Source organism: Dama dama, chromosome 16 (genome assembly GCF_033118175.1).
Source record: "Dama dama isolate Ldn47 chromosome 16, ASM3311817v1, whole genome shotgun sequence".
In the NCBI taxonomy this organism is placed as follows: Eukaryota; Metazoa; Chordata; class Mammalia; order Artiodactyla; family Cervidae; genus Dama; species Dama dama.
The window spans coordinates 26,433,225-26,455,328 of record NC_083696.1 but is presented as its reverse complement, the minus strand read 5'-3'; the positions used below and the strand labels follow the sequence as shown (position 1 = coordinate 26,455,328).

At 48.9% G+C, this 22,104-nt stretch overlaps 1 protein-coding gene across 5 annotated transcripts in view; it reads left to right on the top strand.

The window, feature by feature from the left end:
- The first annotated feature begins 653 nt into the window (after positions 1 to 653).
- Positions 654 to 22,104, top strand: part of PHF2 (PHD finger protein 2) — a 91,913-nt gene continuing 70,462 nt past the window's right edge. For 4 of the 5 annotated variants that reach the window (XM_061163604.1, XM_061163602.1, XM_061163600.1 and 1 more), the window contains exon 1: positions 10,037 to 10,185. In XM_061163604.1, the coding sequence (XP_061019587.1) occupies positions 10,088 to 10,185 (98 nt within the window). In that variant the 5' untranslated portion in view covers positions 10,037 to 10,087. Of the gene's footprint in view, positions 683 to 10,036; positions 10,186 to 22,104 lie in introns of those variants that run through there. The other variant, XM_061163601.1, reaches the window with a different exon arrangement.

Here is a 22,104-nt window from a genome sequence, read left to right as displayed (position 1 = left end):
TTATTTAGTCATTTACTCCTTAATCCCCACTTGGTAGAGTGACCCTTGCAGAGGCCACTTTGCCTGGAGCCCTGTCTTTGCTCTCCCCATGTGGGCCTAGGCTATTGAATGCTTGGCCTATGCTCCTTGTTCTGTTGGCTGCTGTGGACAGCCTGGGACACAGGTGACCAGTGGACCCGTACACAAGGCTAAAATAGCTCTGCATTAGATGATTTACCTTGTGCTATGAGCTGGACTGTGTCCCCCCAAGTTTCATATGTTGGAGCCCTAAACCCCAGTCCCTCAGAGTGGGACATTATTTGGAAATAGGGTTGTTGTAAATGTAATTAGTTAGGTTAGGATGATGTCATCCTGGAGTGGGTTGGGCCCTAACCCAACAAATCTGTTGTCTCTATAAAAAGGGGAAATTTGGACAGAAACAGACACCCACAAAGAAAATGATGATATGAAGACTGGACTAATGCTACCACAAGCCAAGAAACTACCAGAAGCTGGAGAGAAGCCTAGAACAGACACTTCCTGGGGTCTTCAGAGGCAGCATGGCCTTGTTGGCACCTTGATCCCAGACTTCTGGCCTCTGGAACCCTGAGACAACACATTTCAGTGGTCCTAAGTCACTCAATGTAGTACCTTGACAAGGAAGCCCCAGGAAGCTTGATATACTCTGCATGCTGCTGTCCTGGTAAGTTGCAAACTGTGTTCTGTCCAAGGGTCTCTGAAATCATGGGGGGGGGGGGGGGGGCGGTGGGGGGAACACCACCATCCCAGACCCTTAGCTGGGTGTGACTTAGCTCTGGATGCATGTGTTTCTTTTTTCTTGACACCCAGAACAGTGACCAGAAATGGCCCAGTCAGAGCTGAGTGCAAATGGTTCCACTTGGAATGAACCTGCAAGAACTATGGCCCTGCCTCTCAGGCAGGCAGAGGCTAATTTCAGGCTGAAGATCTTAGGTCTTTCTTGCTTAGAGAGATTCCTGGCTCTCCACTGGACTCTTTATCCATCTGTTGGTCCCCTGGCTGCTTGGAAGCTCAGCCATGAGTAGAACAGAGACCTGTCCATACTGGTTCACTTCCTCTGAGTGGACAGTCATGTGGAAATGCAATGCAAAATTAAACCCATGTGAAAATGCAATAGCAATGATAATACACTCTATGAAGGAAAATGCAGAGGAAAGTAGGAACTTGACCATGATGGAGGAGGGTATCCCTCTGAGGGAAGATGTGGAAGCCAGGTGGGAATTACCCAGGAGAGCTTGAGCTGCTTCAGGGTGGGTATCCTGGCTGGCCTTAGCCTGCTGTGCCTGGCAGGCACTAGCACCCATGATAGACCTAGCCAGACCTGTTCACATCACCTCTTGGCATTTTTGCATGTCCATTCCTGCAGACCTGACTAACCCAACAGTGGGCTATAGGAGGGCCACCTTATCCCAGTTTGACCAGAATAGCCTTGTTTTTCCCTGTTCTGGTGTTTTATTACCAGCACGTTTTTGGATAGTAAATTATATGGTCATCCAGCTGAGGGACCTTGATCTACAAACTCATAACTTCCAAACATCACTGGGCCATCCTAGAGATGGACAAAAAGAAGGCCAGTCTTTCATCAGTTCAGTTCAGTTACTCAGTTGCGTCCAACTCTTTGCGACCCCAGGGACTGCAGCATACCAGGCTTTCCTGTCCATCACCAACTCTCAGAGTTTATCCAGACTCATGTCCATTGAGTTGGTGATGCCATCCAACCATCCCATCCTCTGTCATCCCCTCTCGTCCTGCCTTCAATCTTCCCCAGCATCAGGGTCTTTTCCAATGAGTCAGCTCTTCACATCAGGTGGCCAAAGTATTGGCGTTTCAGCTTCAACATAAGTCCTTCCAATGAACACTCAGGACTGACTTCCTTTAGGATGGACTGGTTGGATCTCCTTGCTGTCCAAGGGACTCTCAAGAGTCTTCTCCAATCAATTCTTCGGCGTTCAGCTTTCTTTATAGTCCAACTCTCACATCTACACATGACTACTGGAAAAACCATAGCCTTGACTAGACAGACCTTTGTGGGCAAAGTAATGCCTCTGCTTTATTATATGCTGTCTATGTTGGTCACAACTTTCCTTCCAAAGAGTAAGTGTCTTTTAATTTCATGGCTGCAGTCACCATCTGCAGTGATTTTGGAGCCCCCAAAGATAAAGTCTGTCACTGTTTCCACTGTTTCCCCATCTATTTGCCATGAAGTGATGGGACCAGATGCCATGACCTTAGTTTTCTGAATGTTGAGCTTTAAGCCAACTTTTTCACTCTTCTCTTTCACTTTCATCAAGAGGCTTTTTAGTTCCTCTTCACTTTCTGCCATAAGGATGGTATCTTCTGCATATCTGAGAGCCCCATGAACAGTATGAAAAGGCACACTTTCATACCTATCAGAAAAACCCAGAAGGCTTCTGAAGTTCCCATGGCTTACTGTTCATTTCAACTGCTTCTGGTTTAGCTCACTGAGGTCCAGGTAATCCAAGAAGAGCCTGCTCTTAGAACTTTCTTTGCATTCATCACATGAACTCGTCCACTAACAAAAGCACACACCCAACCTTGAATTAGTATCTCCTTTCTGACATCTCTCCCATGACAGCTATTAGTTGTCTGTTTCCTGCTCTGGCATATGAGGTAGGAATGGTGTATGCCTTGTCCATTACTATAACATATGCACTAGTTGTGTGCCTACACATTGGATAATCTAGATTAAATGAACAAATTCCTAGAAACACACAGCCTACCCAAATTGAATCATGGAAAAATAGAACATCTGACTAGATGTAAAGAAAAACTCATAATTTAGCTTCACTGAATTCTATCATGCATTTAAAGAAAAATTAACACCAATCCTTCCTAAAGTCTTCCCAAAAACTAAAGAGGAGGGAATATTTCCTAGTCCTTTCTATGAAGCCAGGATTACCTTGACAAAAGCCAAATAAAGATTCTGCGAGAAGACTACAAAACAATATCCTTTATAAACATATGTTGAGGATGCAGAATCCTCAACAAACTACTAGGAAACCCAACTCAACAGCATATTCAAAGGATCAAACACCCTAACCAAATGGGATTTATTCCTGGGATGTAAGGATGGTTCAATATCCTTAAACTCAATTCTAAAAAATCAGTGTAATACAGACCACATTAACAGAATGAAGGGGAGAAAAACAACCATATGATCATCTCAATTGTTGCCAGGAAAAAGCATTTGACACAAAACAAACAAACAAAAAATAAACAACAACAACAACAAAAAATCTACAGACTAAGAATAGAAAGAAACTTCTTCAATATAGTAAAGGCCATATATGAAAAGCCCAAACCAAACATCATACTCATACTTTCACCTACTCAATGGTGAAAGACTAAAAGCTAAAAAAAAAAACAAAACACTTTCCCCCTGAGATCAGGAACAAGAGAAAGATGTCCACTTTCATCACTTCTATTCAATGTGCTATTGGAAGTTTAGCCAGAGTAATTGGGCAAAATAAATAAATAAATAAATAAAATGAAAGAAAGAAAGAAAAGGCATTCAAATTAGAAAGGAAGATGTAAAATTATTTCTCTTCATAGATAACATGATCTTACATAAAATCATCAATATTTAAGAACTCTGAGGACTCTACAAATAACAGAACTAAAAAACAAACTCAGCAAACATAGAACATACTGAATCAATAACAAAAATCAGTTTGTTTCCATATACTAAGAATGCACAATCCAAAAAGGAAATTAGAAACACAACTCCACTTAAAATAGCATCCAACAAATAAAATACCTAGAAATAAACTGAGCCAAGGAGACAAAACATTTATACACTGAAAATGATAAAACATTGCTGAAAGCAATTTAAAAAGACATCCCATGTTCATGGATCAGAAGACATACTGTTGTTAAGATGTCAATACTATCCAAGTGTTCTACGGATTCAATGCAATCCTTGTCAAAATTACAATAGCCCTTGTGCAGAAAGGAGAGGCCAATCCTCATGGCTCAGATGGTAGAGAATCTGCCTGCAATGTAGGAGACCTGGGTCAATCTCTGGGTTGGGAAGGTCCTCTGGAGAAGAAAATGGCAATCCACTCCAGTATTCTTGCCGAGAGAATCCCATGGACAGAGAAGGCAGGCAGGCTACAATCCATGGGATCACAAAGAGTTGGACAAAACTGAGTGACTAACACACAATCCTCAAATTAATATGGAATTGCATGGGGCCCAGAAAAGATACAAGCTTGAAAAAGAAAAGCCAAGTTGGAGGTCTCATCCTACCAAATTTCAAAGCTTACTACAGAGTCATAGTAATCAAAATAATGTGGTACTGGCATAAAGATACACAAACCAATGAAATACAATAGAGAACCCAGAAATAAACCCTGGTCCAAATGGTCAAATGATTTTTGTCAAGGGTATGATGACCATTCAGTGGGGAAAGGACAGTTCTTTCAACAAATGGTGCTGGGAAAACTGGATATTCACGTATGAAAGAACTAAGATGAACCCTTACTTCACACATCCTATACAAAAATTAATTGAAAATGGACCAAAGTCCTAAACTTAAGAACTACAACACTTTTTTTCTTTTTTATATTCTTAGTTTATTTTTTAGATTGCATATGTGAGTAATAACATACAGTGTTTGTCTTTCTCTGACCTATTTTACTAAGGATAATTCTTTCAAGGTCCATCCGTGTAAAATTACAACACTCTTAGATGAAAACATATGGAGGAAAGCTTCATGATATTGAATTCAGCAAAGATTTCTTGGATATGACATCAAATGCACAGGCAACAAAACAAAAAATAGATGAATTGGGCTTCATCAAAATTAAAAACTTAAAGTGCACAGGATGGGAGAAGATAATTGCAAATCATATATCTGATAGGCAATTAATATCCAGAATATATTAAAAAATCTGCAACTTAGCAAAAAGCAACCAACTCAAATCAAAAATGAGGAAAGGATTAGACTAGACATTTTCCAAAGAATATATATAGATAGCCACTAAAAACACAAAAGATGCTCAATATCACTAATCATTAGGGAAATGCAAATCAAGGCCACAGTGATCATGGAGTTTCAGTGGAACTAAATTTTTGCCATTAAAAATTGGTATTATATTGGACTATATATTGAGAAATCAATCAAAATAGAAAAAAATGTACTTCAAAAAAAAAAAAAAAGAAACACAATGAGACACCACTTCCCACACATTAGGATGGCTACAAAAAATAGAAACAAACAAACAAAACCCAAACCAGAAATAATGTGTTGATGAAGATGTGGAGAAATTAGAACCCTTGTGCACTGTTGGTGGAAATTGAAAATGCTGTAGCTGCTATGAAAAACAGTATGGTGGTTCCTTAAAAAGTTAAAAATAGAATTACCACATGATTCAGCAATTTCACTTCTGGGTATACACACAACAGAAGTGAAAGCAGGGACTTGAGCAGATATTTGTACACCCGTGCTCTTAGCCAAATGGCGGGGACAACCTGTGTCTAACAACAGTGAGCAAATAAAGCAAATGTGGCACATCCATACAATGAAGTATCTTAAAGTCTTAAAAAGTAAGGAAATTCTGACACATGCTACACCATGGATAAACTTTGAGGACATTCTGCTCAGTGAAATAAGCATCACAAAAGGATAAATAATATATGACGCCACATATTGAGGTCCCTAGAGCAATCAAATTCATAAAGACAGAAAGTAGATTGGTAGTTACCAGGGGCTGGAGGTAAGAGGTATTGGGGAGTTAGGGTCAGAATTTCAGTTTGGAAAGATGAGAGTAGTTGTAGAGATGGATATGCTTGATGGCTGCACAATATTGTAAGTACACTTAATGCAACAGAGCTGTACACTGAAAAATGGTTAAAATGGTAAATTTTATGCCATGTACATTACCACAATGGGAAATCCTGCACCTGCCTGTGTACATTTTGTTGAGTAGTGGGTGAATGAATAAACATACTGGAAGAGGCTGCTTTTCGACTGGGTAATAAGGTGACTGAAGCACGTCGTGTCCTCAGACGCTTTCTGCAGAGTATGCAGCACTGCAGTCATGCTTCACCAGAGCGCCAGGGTGGAGGGGCAGTGCGTGGGCCATGCAGTTTGGCAGCCCACCCCCTCACCCCTACAGTATGCCAGGGGTGAGTGGTGAGGTCTCAGACGCTTGCACAGACTCACGGGTGATGTGCCACGAGGAATGGGGCAAACTTGGGCAAATGGGTGTTGAGGCAAGGGGCAGACCACATGGAGGGCCACTGATCTTAGGGTGGAAGAGTACCAAGGCCACCCCCCATTTTTTTTCTAGGTCTTTCCATGTACGTTCCCTTTGTTTTCCTTCCCCGACTCACCACTTCTAGGCCTCTGCTTTCAGGTCACCTCAGAAGCTCTCCACCTCTGCCCAGCCCTGACCCTGTGCCAGTTTCCATAGGGCGCTATGATGCTCAGCCCACTACATGTGTTGCCGTCTCCCTTAACAACCATATGAGCGTCACAGCACTTGGGGCTGCTAAGTGCTCTGTGGCTACAACACTGCTCAGGACATAGCAGGTGTTCAATATATGTTGACATCAATATATATGGAAATAAATGACAGAGAGGGAGGGCACAAAGATAAGGCAGGCTTTCTGAGAGAGGATAAGAGAGAAGTCATAGGGAGAAAGTCTCTTCCAAAGAGAGGAAGAGTCTGGGACCCATATTGAGACATTTTAGTCTGTAATTGGCAGGCAGCCTTGGAAGTGCTTTGAGTATTAGGAAAGTATCTCAAAAGACACTTCCAGATACAAGAGGTCATGGATGTAGACAGGGGAGTCCTTGAGGGCAGGGGGTGGAGATGGGTGGGGTGGGGTGGCCAGAGCCACCCCAGAGGTCTGCAGTGAATGACCTGGGGTGGAGGATGGGCTCCCATGCCTACGGCATGTGCTTGGGGTGCCCTTGGAGGCGACCAAGGGGTGGCAGTGCAGGCTCAGGCCCTGGAGAAGTCTGGGTTCCTGGCTTGCTCCTTCCTCTCACTAGTCAGCTGACTTTCTCCATTCAACTGCTCTGAGCCTCAGTTTTCACTTTCAGAAAATGGCATCAATACTCTACCACATCTATTAGTTGCTCGGTCGTGTCTGACTCTTTGCGACCCCATGGACTGTAGCCCGCCAGGCTCCTCTGTCCGTAGGATTTTCCAGGCAAGCATATGGGAGTGGGTTGCCATTTTCTCCTCCAGGGGATCTTCCCAATCCAAGAATCAAACCCCTGTCTCCTGCATTGCAGGCAGATTCGTTACCTTGGCCACCACGGAAGCCCTGTACCTCTCTACAACACCTGTTTATATACCTATCTCTAAAGTGGCAGCAGTAACACCTAAGGTGTCAATGTGAGTGCTGAGTTTGTAATAATCACTACCCAGGGGATATGCTAAGTGCTTTACAAGCAGCTGGGTGAGTTCTGGTCCATGTCTGAAGAACTAAACGCAGTGCACTGTACCTGGTAAGCATTTGATAAATGCTGGGTATCTATTATCATTATTTGTAAAGTAGGAAATGGAAGTGTCAGAGATGAGGACTGCCCACAGTCAGAATGGCTTACCCTGGACCACAGTCAAGTTGGTCTCTAGAAGTTTCTGGCTCCAACAGATGACAAGTGGAGGGATGGGGATATTGCTGATTTAAGTGCTTCAGTACTGCCATGAAAAGTGGAAAGTAGTGAAACTGTTCATCCCTCAGTCGTGTCTGACTCTTTGTGACCCCATGGACTGTAGCCCACCAGGCTCCTCTGTCCATGGGATTCTCCAGGCAACAGTGCTGGAGTGGGTAGCCATTCCCTTCTCCAGGGCATCTTCCTGGCCCAGGAATTAAACCTAGGTCTCCTGCATTGCAGGCAGATTCTTTACCATTTGAACCACCAGGGAAGCCCATTCAGTACTGACACGGGAGAAGGTAACTCAGCAGTGCCCAGGCCAGGCTCTTTGGGCCTCCTCGCAGACTTTGATCTACAGGCTGAGCACTGTTTACTTGCACCAATTCACATCAGGGTGTTAATTGTGGGCCATGCTTAATAGTTACTCTCTTTCCAGGGCCATCCAGGCCGTCATCAGAAGGATCAGAAGGAAGGATTCTGGAAGGGAGGATAACAGCTGGAATTCAGATAGGAAGGTAGTCCAGATCCTGGGCAGCTCACCAATGTCTAAGAGTGTGTATGTGTGTGTGTGTGGGGGGGGGGGGGGTGGGGGGATAGAGATAATTCCTTTCTCCTCACTTCCCCTTTCTCCAGCTTCTTTTCCCCACTGTCACCTAGTCCCTCCCAGCTAAGGCCCAGCTCTGGGCATTGCTCAGGCTGCAGTTGAGGGGTCACCTGTAGAGGGAAGGTGGGCAACAATGTGAAGGCAGATTTTGACTCAACAGGAGAGAGGGCTTCAACTGAGCTGCCTACAAGTGGAGCAAGTGACCCTTAGGAGCTGTAGGCCTTGGTCGGGTACCTGTCAGGGATGCTTCTGTGAAGTGAGCTGGACCGGGTTTCCTGCCCAAAATCTGGAATTCTGTGCTTGTGGTGGCCAGCATCTCCTAGCACCATACAGGGAAGATGGGGAAGACCAAGAGAGTGAGGGAGCACAGACAGGTTCCTTACTTTGAATCAGGAGCCAGCTCTGCTCTAGCATCCTGAGATGATCTCAGATGGGCAAAGTATGCAGCAGCTGGGTAGCAGGCAGGGGAGAGTCTGCTATAGAATGCCTTGGGAAAAGATTCCTCAGAGCCAGGGCCTGAACCCCTCACCCCCCACCCCCCCAAAGACCCTGACACTCATAGGTGAGGTGGGATGACCACTAGCCCAGAGCAACATGGCAGCCCTCTCCTCCTATATTCTTGTTTCTCATCCTCCTATATCCTTGTTGCCACGAGCAGAACTCAGCAGTTTGGGACACAGACAGGAGGCCTGGGGCCTACTGTCCTTCCGGCACGTTAGGTCTCCCAGGCCTGGGAAGTCCCACCAGGGCTCCTGGGCAGCTCAAATTCCAGGTAACCTCTTCCTCTTCACAGAGCTGACCCTTGCCGGCGTGCTTCTGGAACCTTTGAACTATGTCCTCCTCTGCGGGCTCAGCATCAAGGGAAGTCCACAGATCTTGTGAAGGAGGGAGGGCAGTCCCCAGCCAGGAATAAGGGAGAAAGGGAAGTTGTATTCCAGCCAGAAACTCAGTTGGGAAGGCAGGAGGGAGGAGGGAACAGGAGGAACAACCCCCAAGCTGCCCCCCTGCTCTGCTGCTTATCAGAAGAAACTTAAGAGTCAAGTAGTAGCTCCTCTGCCTTCTTAACCAGGAAGGACGTTTTCCTTCTCCTCCTCTAGGGTCTCACCCCACACTCAGGGGTCTCCCAGACCTGCTTTCCCCTTGTATCCTCAGTCCACCTTCTAACCCGGGAATCCCTTGACCCACCTTCTTCCAGGTGACGGTCTTCCAGCTCCCCTTCTCCCCTTCAGGGGTCTCCTTGCCCACTCTCTCCCTTGGCAGGGTCTCCCCAGCCCACCATCTCACCCTGCAGGTCCCCCGACCCACCTTCTCCTGGCAGGGTCTTCTGGTCCCTCTTCTCCCCCAGCACGGTTCCCCCGGACCACTTTCTCCCCCGGCAGAGGGGTACCCCGGCCCGCCTTCCCCGCGGTCCCCGGCCCGCCTTCCCGCGGCGGGAGCGGCGGCCCTGGCTGGCGGGCGGAGGCGGCGCCACCCGGGGCGCTGACGTAGAGGCCGCTCGGCGGCCGGGGGTCCCTTCGGTGGGGCCGCGGCTCCCCGCCCGCCGCCCCCGCGCGTCCATTCCCTTTTGTGTCCCGCGCGCGGCCCGCTCCCCGCGCACACTCGCGCCCTGCGCCCCGCGGGCCGGCGGGCGGCTCCCGGCGCGGCCCTGCACCGCGCGCCCCGCTTTGTGTGGACGCGCCGGCCGGGTGCGCGCGGGCTGTCGTGCGCCCCCGGCCCCGTCCCCGGCCCCGGCTCCGGCCCCGGCCCCGGCCCCGGCCCCCGCCCGGCCCGGCCCGCCTGGCCCGACCCGGGAGCGCAGCGCGGGCCGAGGGGCGGGCGGGCGGCGCGCGAACATGGCGACGGTGCCCGTGTACTGCGTCTGCCGGCTCCCCTACGACGTTACCCGCTTCATGATCGAGTGCGACGCCTGCAAGGACTGGTTCCACGGCAGGTGAGAGCGCAGCCGCCCGGCCCCGGCCCCGGCTCCGGCCCCGATCCTCGGCCCCCGGGCCCCCGGCCCCCCGGCCCCGGCCCGGTCCGGTGAGCGCCCTGCAGGCCCCCGCCCGCCGCCTCCCGCCGGCCGCGCGCCCTTTTGTGCCCGGGGCGGGGGCCGGGGGCCGGGGCCGGGCGGGCGCCCCTCACCGCCGCCGCGCACAAAGCGGGTCCGCGGGGGGCGGCGGGCGGGGGCCGGGCCGGGAAGTTGGGGCGCCGAGCAGGCCGGACCGCCTGACAGCGGGCCCGCGGAGGCCGGGCTCCCGAGGCCCAGGCCCGGCGCCTCCCCCGCGAAGTTGCAGGAACTTTCCCCGCGCGGGCCCGGGAGACGCGCGAGTGGCGGGCTCGGACGCCGGCGGGGCTGGGACGGACGTGGGGCCCGGCCAGGTGGCGGCGGCGCGCCCACCGTCCGCCGCAGCCCGGAGCTCCGGCACCTTGTCCGGGAGGCAGGGACCCCTGCCCGGCCCCAGCGGGGCTCCTGGACTCGGTCGGCCTGCACATCCCCGGCAGGAGTGTGGGTGACAGAATGGTGGGTCTATGTGGGTGTTGTGGCTTTGCCGCCTCCTCTTTGGCCGTCACGTTTCCCCGTTCCCCTCCTCTGTGTTCCAGACACAGGCCCACCCTGGTTTTGACTTGACCTTCTGCTCTCAGAGGAAGATGGGGTGGGGGGAGGTGAAGCTTGGCCTTTGCCCGTGACCATGACCTGGCCCTGTGCCGAGTTTTCAAAAGCCAGAGGCCCCTTCCCACCCAGAAGTAAGTGGCGGAGGAGGAAGAGGAGGTGATCCTGGTGCCCAAACTGCTCCAACAGGTTCTCTAGTGTTTGGGCCTCAGCGGAACCGCCAGAGGCTGGCCAGGGTAGTGTGCCCTCCTAGGCTCCAGTCTTGGACCCAGCCGGAGCAGGGCTGGGGGCAAGAGACTGCGTGTGTGCTGGTAGCTGGTCCTTCAACTTCCAGAGAGGCGAGTCCCATCCCCCCCGCCCCCCACCCCGGTTTTAACTGTGGATGGGCGAGTGGCCCTTAAAGGTAGGTTGTGTTATCTACTTCTGACAGTTTGCATGTGTGGGGGCTAGGCAGCCAGATGTGACAGGGCTTGCTGAGGTTGGTCAGTGCCAAGCCTGAGTCCCAGCTCAGTGCCCGTGACAGGGACTCCAGTGAGGAGGGGTGAGACTCCATGGGATAGGAGCTCCCACTGAAATTGTGGGGCTCCTGGGCTGCCTTCCCAGGACTGTGGAGACCCTGCAGAGCCGTGGAGGGTGGAGTCTGAGCACCGGGCTCTGCCCAGAACAGTGCTGCTATGCACACCCACCAGTTGGCATCCTCTGAGCTCATGTCTGGATCAAGGGTGAGAGCTGCCATATGATCATTCATGGCTCCTCAGGTCCAGAGATGCTGAGAAGCTGGCCTGGAATGCCCTGAAAGTGGTGGGACCTCTCCCTCCTCCCCCACCCCTACCCAGGGCCTGCACGCCTGCCCAAGGTGCCCAGGCTGGAGGAGTGTGAGGGCCTGGGAGGACCCTTGCCTGGCTTCCCTCCTTTGAGTTGGGCAGGCAAAAGCCAGTTCTGAGCTGGACTTTGAGAAGGGGTGTAGTGAGTGGGAGGAGTGGAGGGGGTATGAGAGCAAGCCAGGGAAAGGGGCTGAGGGCCGGCCTGAGGGGATGGTGGCATTTACTGGGTTGGCATAGGTGGAGACAGGGAGAAAGATGCGCCCTGACACCTCAGAGGGGATGTTTTGGGGAAGTCTTATCTCTTTATTTCTTATTTCTCATGTGACATCTTTGATTTAATCTGATATACACACAGATCGTTTGATCAGCACAGATTCATTTCCACCTATGTGGGGTCACCCTACGGTCTGAAAGGGGCTGTGCTTCCCTCGTGCCGTGGGGCACATCTTCTCTGTGTAATGAAGGGTTGCTTACAGAAGTGAGTGAACCCTGAGGGGCCAGAACACCTCCTGTAGTCCTTAGTCTCCTGAGTGGCAGGGAGGTGCTGGGATGGGAGAACACCGGGTCAGAGTTTGGGACCATTGTTGGCGAGGCTGGGCAAGGCTATATGCGGCCCTCACACCCTTGGGCAAACCTCCCACCTCTCTTGTCATGACCCTTCTCCACTGTGACAGAAAGGTGTGTGACATGATCCACAATGTTTCCAAATCTCCAGATATTCCTGGATGGATGACCCGCTACTCTTTGCAGATCCATGGACCATCTGTACTGTTGTTCACTTCATATCCAACATCTCAACTCACTTTCTAAAAGTTTGAATACTTTGTAACTTTTTATCTTGAGAGAATTTGAAGAGTTACAAAAAAAGGTACAATTTCCCTATACCCCCACACCCTGCCTCCCCTGAAGTTAACATCTTATCAAATTATGTTGCAAGCATAGAAACAGGCAGAAACACTGGGGCTGCACTGCTAACCAAACTTCAGGCCTTGGACAGATTTATTTAGTTCCAGGACCCCACATTGCATTTCACTCTGGTGTCTCCTTACTCTCCTGAATCTTTCTGTTCCAAGGAAACTTCGTATCATTCCCTGAAATAGAACATTAGTATAACTTGCTGTAGACAGTACTTGTAAAAATAAACATAACTGTGAAAGTAACAGGCTCCCTCTTGTTCCACCTGTGACCCTTCACATCCCTACAATGAACCCCACTTTGGATGGATTGGAAGGGAGTCTCTGAAGTTACTTTCACTCCCAGTGGCCGTAGGACTCTAGCAGCAGTGCTGGCTGAGATCATGGTTGGGGCAGTCTCCTTCTATAGGGGAAGAACCTGCTCCCAGGATGTGTCCATCATGGCAGGAAGCCTGTAGAACCCTGACTACCCCTTCTGGCATTCTCTGCAGCAGTCTTGCTGCTGGACTGAGCTGGTACTTGGGCAGCCAGGAAGGCAGGAGCTCATGTTCCACCCTGTCTTGACCATAACTGGTCACTCCTGGGGCTAGGATAACTTGTCAACCCAATCTGCCTTCCTTGCACTCACTGCAGTGTCACCTGGAAATTGACTTTGACTAGGAAGGGATGGATTTTGTGGCTGGGTGTCCTTAGAGCTGTCTTATGTGTCTGAGCAGATATGGCAGTGCTCAGGCATTGGGAACCTTCCTCCTCAATTAGGGTGTCACAAAGCCAGTTAGGCCAAGCAGTGGGGGGCTTCTCATGCTCTGCCTCCTGCCAGACCCTGTGTGTCCCTCCATCCCTGCCTTTGGCAAGGCATCTGACTGTAGACCAATAGCTCTAAGGGAGTGACCTGGGCATCTCACCTTCTTACCATCTTGATGTGAAGCGTCTCTGTGGAATATAGAAATGCTTCTGTTGAAATATCAGAGATCCTGAAGCTTCCTGACCCTCTTTAAGCTCCTGTTGTGTTGAGCTTGAAGGGTTTTGGGAAGCATAATCAGTAAAATTGATTTTAAAGAGTTTGAAAGCTGAGGTGCTGTGCCAGTCCTTTAGAGGCGGAAGTTCCATTTATTCCTCATCAAGTACTATGGGGTGCATGTTCTGTGTGGGGTGCAGTGCTAGTTTTGTGGTTTCCTGGGGTAACAAGGCAGATCCCCTTGCCCCTTACAGGTGTTCTTCTGTGGGAGTCAAACTTGTAGGCTGGGAGTTCCATCCCAGCCTGGGGAGTGTTTCAGAGCCTGAGGGAGCACTGCAGGGGCAGGGAGGCTGCATCAGGGACAGCCCGCAGGTGTGGCTGGAGACGGGAACCCCTCTGGGGCGCTGAGCAGAGCAGTAGGAGGGGACTGAGGACTTGACAGGGCCCCTCTGGATGCTGTGCGCACAGCTGGGGAAGAGGACAGGAACAGGAGCCCCTGCCCAGGTGAGAGGTGACAGGCAGGACCTGGGGGTGAGGACTGGGGTGGGGGAAGGGGTTGAATTCTACAAGTACTCAAAGGTGGGCTGGCAAGACCTGCCTGATGTAGATCCCCTCTGATTCCTGTGTGTTTGTTCTGCCCTCTGGACTGCACGTGCCCTCCTCGCCAGGGTCCTATCGCTGTGCCCATCCTTCCCAGGACTGGTTGGCCTCTGTGGGCTTTTGCCATGTGTTTCACCAGCTTTCAGCTTTTTAGGGCAGATCCTCTTCCTGGGTCCTTGGCCCTCATGGCTGCTCAGTACCATAGAGTGGGATGGTGGCTAGCTCTGTTGGCCAGCGAACTATGTGCACTTGGAGAGAAAGAAGGGCCTGCCAGGGCTCAGGCCTCAGTGTTGCGATCTGGGAGAGCAGAGCTGGCAATTAAATCTTCCAATGTGAGATCCCTTAATACAGTGGGAAGTGCCCTTCACATGGCGACTGAGTTGTGGCATGTTTGACGTGGTTAGGAATAATGATTTGTCATTTGAAAATGAAGAATTCTCACTGAATGAGCTTAAGAAATTCCAGAAGAGGTTGGGGGAATGTCCTGCCAAATTATAGAGGGCAGAACAGATATCCCCTGTCCATCGATCCTTTCCAAATGAGATGAATCTCAAAGGAAGCTACTTGGAGCTCATGGTAATCACCAGAATGTTTGCATGTTTGCTTTTATTGAAAATATTGGCCTGGAAGCATGCTTGATGTGAGCCTCTGCACTGCAGCCTATGTTTGTTTGGGGCCTCTTGGGCTTAGGTGCGGCTACATATGGCCTGAGTTTGGGCAAAGTTTGGGATACTTGAAGTGGACCCTGCCCCTCTCTGGTACCATCTGTAGTTCTGTCCCCTCACCTCTGTGATCATGGCACTTGGCCATGTGGAGGGCCTTTTTCCAAAATAATGAGAAGTTTTGCTGTTGGGAGGGAGTGTTGGCCAGAAAATAATGTTCCACAACAAAGTATGCTAGAAGAATCTTAACTGCTAAGATTCTGGTGTGGGTAAAGCAAAGCTGTCAGTTGACTTCTAAGTGACTGATGTGACTAGTAGCACTGCAGGGCTCACACTCTGTCTGGCTTTTACGGTGTCAGAATCAGTTCCCAGTCATCCTTTTTTATTGGATGGTGGTGAGCCGGACGGGCCACCTTGGCCTCCCACTTATAGTAGAGGGAGAGGGCCCTTGTCTCCTCACCCACAGCTGGTGTATGCATCTTTGCCAGGGGTGGGGGCAGAAGTGGCATTTGGCATATTCTGGCTCAAGTATGTTGAAAACTCCATACCTGCCCACGGTTTTGAAAATGCAATGTGGGTAGAGACATCTCAGCAGAAAGGCCACATCCAGTGGCAGGTAGGGAAGCTGGGCTCTCTGCAGCACCCTTGGTGTCTCAGGTGTCCCCAGCATCCCCCTGGCCCCCCACTTAGAGCTGCGTCTCCATCTCTGCACCTTGCCTCCACGTCTCACTCCAGCTTCATCCCCTACTGTCTGTCTCACTTCTCAGCTTTTGGGCTCGGTGGTGAGGCTAACGGCGCTCTTTGGAATGGGTCTTGGCCCTGTGCTTTAGGACACAGGGTCTCTTCACTTCCCCCCAAAGTTTTGGGTCATCTGTGGAAAAACATAGTTAGAATTCCAGCCGGTGACTGGCTTTGCCTCTCAGCATAAGAACTGAAGGTCCTTGTGGTGTTTGTCCAGGCAAATGGAGAAACGAGCCTCTCATCCTTTTTTAAAAAATTAGGGTGAAATTCACATGCCGTGAAATTAACCATTTTATAGTGCACAGTTAATAGCATTTAATACATTGAGGATATTTCACAGCTGTCACCTCTGTCTAGGTTGTGAACATTTTTATCACCTCAAAAGAAAACCCATTCGACAACTTCCCCATTCCTCCTCCCGTCAGTCTTGGACAACCACCCATCTGTTTTCTGCCCCTGTGGATTTATCTATTCTGGACATTTCGTATAAATGGAATCATACTGTATGTAGCCTTCTGTGTCTGTCTTCTTTCACTTAGCATAATGTATTTTTAGGATCATCCACATTGTGGTGTGTATCAGAACTTCTTTGATTTTTTATGGCTGAATAATACTCCAGTGTAAGGATATACCACAGTTTGTATATACATCCATCTGTTTATGGTTATTTGGGCTTTTTCCACCAATGGCTATTGTCAGTAGTGCTGCTGTGAACATTTGTGTGAAAATATTTGTTTGAAGACTTGTTTTCAATTATTTAGGGAATTGCTGGGTCATATGATCATTCTATGTTTAACTTTTTGAGTAACCAGCAAACTGTTTTTCTATAGCAGCTGCACCATTTTAACATTCTTACCATCAATGTGGGAGCACTCTGATTTCTCTTCATCCTTACCAACACATTGTTTTCCATTTTTAAAATTATGGGCGTCCTAGTGGGTGAGAGGTGGTATCTCATTATGATTTCATTTTGCATTTCCATAATGGCTGATGATGTTGAATATGTTCTCATGCATTTGTCCATTTACATATCTTCTTTGGAGAAATGTCTGTTGAAACAGGTTGCCCATTTGAAATTTTTTTTTTTTTTTTTAATTTTAAGAGTTCTTTATATATTCTGGACAATAGACCCTTATCAGATACAAAATTTGCACATGTTTTTCCATTCTATGGGTTGTCTTTTCACTTCTGTGTTAATGCCCATTGATGTACAAATGTTTTTAATTTTGATGAAGTCTAATTTGCCTTTTTTTCCTGTTGCTTATGCTTTTGGTGTTATATCTAAGAATCCATTGCCAGATCTGGAGGTCATGAAGATTTACCCCTTTGATTTCTTGTAAGAGTTTTACAGTTTAGTTCTTATATTTAGTTTTTGATTCATTTTCAGTTAATTTTTATATATGATTTGAAATATGGATCCAACATCATTTGTTTGCATGTGGATGTCCAGTTGTCCCAGAACCATTTGTTGAAAAGACTATTTTTTTCCCTATTGAAAGTCTTGGTATCCTTGCTGAAAATCATTTGACCATATACACGAGGATTTAATTCTGTACTCTATTCCATTCCATGGTCTATATGTCTATCCTCAGGCTAGTACCACATTGTTTTGGTTACTGTAGCTTTGTAGTAAGTTGGAAGTGTGAGACTTCCAACCTCGTTCTTTTTAAAAAGATTTCTTGAATTTTTGGAACTCCTTGCAAATTCCATATGAATTTGAGAATTAGCTTCTCCATTTCTGCATAAAGGGCTTTTGGAATTTTGACAGGGATTGCATTGAATCTGTAGATCACTCTGGGTAGTACTGACATTTTAGTATTACATCTTCTGATGTATGAGCATGGGGTGTCTTTCCATTTATTTAGATTCATGTATTCCCTGATTGCTTTCAGCAATGTTTTGTAGTTTTCAGTGTACAAGTTTGAAATTTCTTGATTGAGTTTATTCCTAGGTACCCCATCCTCTTGGATGCAACTGTAAGGAGGATTGTTTTTGTAATATCTTTTTTTTTTTTGTATTGTTCATTGCTAGTGCTCTTACCCATTTTTATTTAAAAAAAAAAATCAGCTTTTAACATGTGGCAGTGAAATTTCCTGAACCAGACATGCTTGGGGTGCAGGTGCTGAGGTATTCACACACTCAGCTGCACGCCTTTGGATGTCTTGTGTCCAGAGTGTCTGCATACCCTGGGAGGCATGCTACTTTCCTTTTTAATCTTAAGTGTTCATTGAGCCTTCCCTCTGTTACATCCTGGGTTAGGCACTTTTCATACACATGTGGTGGGGGTGCTTCTTGTGTTGTCTGGGGATTGCCGTGCAGGTCTCTACATCCTTTATGGTGACCGTTGAGGAAGCTGCAGCTGAGTAGTCAGGGCTCGCTGCTGGGCATGTAGTGTATGTGGCCTTGCTGACCTTCCCACTGCCTCTGAGTGCTTGGTGGTGGGCTTTTCTGAGGCGAGCAAGCTGAGGCTAGAAAGATCAGCTCTCTGAGGTCAGCACTACAACATGATAGGCTGGGACAACAGCAGCTCCCTCTGCCAATGACCCTTCATTGATGTTAATGACAGGATTCAGTGCCCAGGACCCCAGAAGGCGAGAGTTCCCAGCGGTTGTGAACCTGCGGGTTGGGTCAGCACTGCGCCTTGGACTGAGCAGGGCATGAGGGCAGTGAATAAGCTCCTGGGATGGTAGTGCATCCCTGAGCCTTATGCTGGGGCAGGCCACTTACTTGCCCAGGAAACTTTGGGCACAGTCTCTGGCTGGGTGTATCTGGGTCTGGGTCTCTCCAGTAGGGTGCCGTTTTTTGCTTCACATAGAAATGCAGGATGGAACTCGTTTCTTGTGCTCTACACAGCATGGGCTGGGCACAGGTCCCATGGTACTGGATAAGTGTGAGTGGCTGGACAGGCCTTGGAGACTGCCCTGGGGCCAGGTCTGAGCTCATAGATGCCTACCACTGGGACAGACAGACTTGGGCTGGTAATCCCAGACTGATGCATGATCAGCCCAACTGCATGGACTCTGATACTTGAAAATCTTTTTGTAACTTTGTGACTTTGCCTCTCATTTTATCCAACCCTGAAGAAATGCCCCCAGATCAGAGTCTGGATGTGAATCCCAGCGAAGTTGGGCTGGAAGGGGAGTGAGAAAGTGCTTTCTGGGAACAGTGGGGGCACATAGGCCCTTCCCTGCCCAGGCTCCGTCTCACCACCCTCCTGGGCTGACTTGCTGTCACCTGGAGGGATGACACAGATTTAGGGGTTCAGCCCCCATCTCCTGCAGAAGAGGCTGAGGCCTGGGGCCCTGTGCAATATGACTCGGCATCCTGGGACAATCAAGAAACTGCGGCCTGGTCCACTCTGCCTTCCAGATGAAAAGGCCCAGGGAGGTGTGCAGTGAGCTCCCTAGGAGGACAGCCTGGACTCTGTGGGGAGGGAGATCCCACAGCATCCTGTGAAGCAACACAGCGGGTGTGCATCAGAGCTGGGATGGGTTCTCACTAAACATCCTTCTGCTGCCATTTGCAAAACTCCAGGGTTAGTTGCCTTTGTTGGTACTTGTGGAGTCTCTTTCCTGGAAAGAGACTATGGCTAATCTCCCAGCTGTTTTGGAGCTATTGCTCATAAAAAAGGGGGTACCTGGGGGCGGTGGATGGGTGTTTCTTGCCTCATTGCTCCCAGCAAAAGATACTTTCTGTCATTCCCTTGTTCTTTTCAGCAGCTCCCTGAGGGCACTACACTTGGGTCTGCTTAGGAGAATTTGGCTTGGAGAGGGCCAGCAGCCGGCCTGGGTTGCTGGCTGATAAGTGGCATGTGTGGCTTTGCCACCCTGCCTTCCCCTTGGCACATTCAAAGTCTGGCAGGCACTACTTCCCCCGTGCTGTTGGAGGGTTAAAGTCTTAGCTGCTGTCTGGTCTTGTGGTCCTCATGATACCTTGTTGTCATGGTGACCTTTTGATCCCAGTTTGGGTACTTATGTAGCCGACCCCCGTCCTATCCTGGTACTGCCCCTGGGCCTCTCCAGCATCCCTCTCAGAATCCTGGGCCCCTGTCTGCCAGAACCCCTGCTCCCTGCCCAGTGTGTAAGCATCAGGTATTTGCATTTCAGTCCCTGGCTCCAGAAGTGGAGGTGGACAGGTGAACCTGGGAGTAACTCACTAAGGGAGGGTGGGGCATCTTTGTGAGTCCTGGGGCCATGTTGTATTATACCCCCTCACTTCACGGGGCCACGGCTAGGTGTGGGACTAGGGCTCTGAAGACCTTTTCCCTAGGTTCTGCCTCAAAAGCCGTGCTTTCCCAGACCCTCCACGCCATGTCCCAGTCCTGCCCATCCGGTACCCTTCTCCAGCTCCCCAGGGCACGTGGTTCCTTTCCTTTCCTCCACAGACAGTGTGACCCTCTGGAATAGAAGGTGGGTGTTGGTGGGATCAACATGTGGCTCTGCTCCTCCCAACGCTCAGCAGCCGAGATCCGGAGGTGCAGCCCTGCGTGATCCTTCTGCAGAGCAGCCGTCCCAACCTCAGGGCTGTGAAAAAACCAGGTGCTGGATTGAAGCTTGGAGAAAGAGGCAGACAGATTTGCATTCAATTTGAGAAAAAACTTTTTGATAATTGAAATCGGCCCCAGACTGGACATGTCTGGGGAAATACACCATGCACGTTAGAGCAGGATCTCTCCACCTGGGCTCTGTGAACACTGAGACCAGAAAGTTCTTTGCTCTGCGGGATGTGGAGCAACCTTGGCCTTTGCCTACTAATCCAGGAGCACCCGCCCCTCATCTGTGACAGCAAAAGTGCCTCCAGGCATAGGCTGATGTCCTTCAGGGGATAGTTGTCCCTGGTGGAGGCGAAGAGGTGACTGAACATCTGAAGAAACATATTCACTTTTGTTGGGTGGAAAATGGAGCTTCTGACCCCTTTTCTTTTTTTATGTTTATTGTGATAGGAATAACTGCATTTATTCACTTAAAAATAGTTATTTGAACAAATTGCAAGTGGAACACTAGGACATGACTTTTTAAAAAGGAGTGTGAAGGAATCAGTAGTGAAAAGTTATCTTCTCTCCAGAACCAACTCGATTGCAGCTCTTTAGGAAAAGCTCCAGGGAGATTTCTGTTTATACAGCATTTGTGTGGCGCAGCCCGCTCCCTTTCCTCAGGCACACAGGCACATAGGCACATGCTGCGGGCACGGTTCTGCCTGGGATAGGGTTCTCACAGAGGCCTCCGTTGTGCCATCTGCGCTCAAGGATGCATTTTCCTGACTCCTTGGTCCTGGTTGGCGTTAAGCTTGCTTCTCATCTGTAGCAACTACAGTTTTGCGCAGGGAGCATCCTGGTACATACAGTTATGTGGTCACATGTACAACTTTATCTGTTGGATAAATCCCAAGATATAAGGCTGCTGAGTTGAAGGGGACTGCATTATAGGTTTTAAAATTGCCAGATAGGTTGTACAGATTTCTCTACACACTGGCAACGCATTTTCTGAACTTTTTGATTTTTTTTTTTTGTCAACTCTGTCTAGAAGGTGAAAAATTGTTTATCTCACTGTGGTTTTAGAGTACAGTTTTTATATATTATTATTTCAGTTTGTAGTTGTCTAGTTATTAACTCACTTTTAAATTCTTTTCGCCCTGCAATTGTAGGATTTTGGAAATGGCCCTGATGCTTTCTAATAAAGACAACAAGAGCAGGTTGAATCTGAGAAGTAAAATGAGAGGCAGCCTTCTTCTGTTGGGTCAGGGCAGGGTGGGATGGGGGTGTCACTCCCATGCTCTCCCTCCTCCTGCCCCAGTAGTACTCTGAGCCCCTGCAAACCTCTAGGACTGGCAGAGGGTGAAAGCTCACTTGTTTGCTAAATACTGCCTCTCCCTTCCTTTTTAAAATAATTTTACTTATTTATTTTGCTGTGCTAGGTCTTTGTTGCTCCATAGGCTTTTCTCTAGTTGCAGCGAGCAGGGGCTACTCACTGCTTTCAATGAACTATTTCTCATCACGGTGGTTTCTCTTACTGCGGAACACAGGCTCTAGGGAGTGCGGACTTTAGTTGTTTTGGATCCCGGGCTCTAGAACACAGGCTTAATAGTTGTGGTGCATAGGCTTAGTTGCTCTGTGGCATGTGAGTTTTTCCTGGATCAGGGATCAAACCCATGTCTCCTTCACTGGCAGGTGGATTCTTTACCATTGAGCCACCAGGGAAGCCCCCACCCCCCCACCTCTCCTTTCCTTTTGAATCTTATTGTGAGGTCAGCCTCATTTGCTTTTAATTCTTTATCAACTTTTATTTTAGACTTGTTTTAGGTTTGTAGAAAATTTGCAGCCTTGGTCGAGTTTGTGCATACCCTGGCTTAGTTTCCCTGACTGTTAGCATCTCACATCACTGCCCTACCCTGGTCACAGAGCAGGAGTTCACATTGTTCCATTGCCATACACTCCCAACTCCTCGTCCTCCCCACAGAACCAGGTTTACTGGAGGCTTTGCATGCCTTGTCGTGGCCTCTCAGATCCCTTTGTCCTCTGATCCTGACACTGAAGACCCTCCAGAGTTTGTGTACCTTTGAGG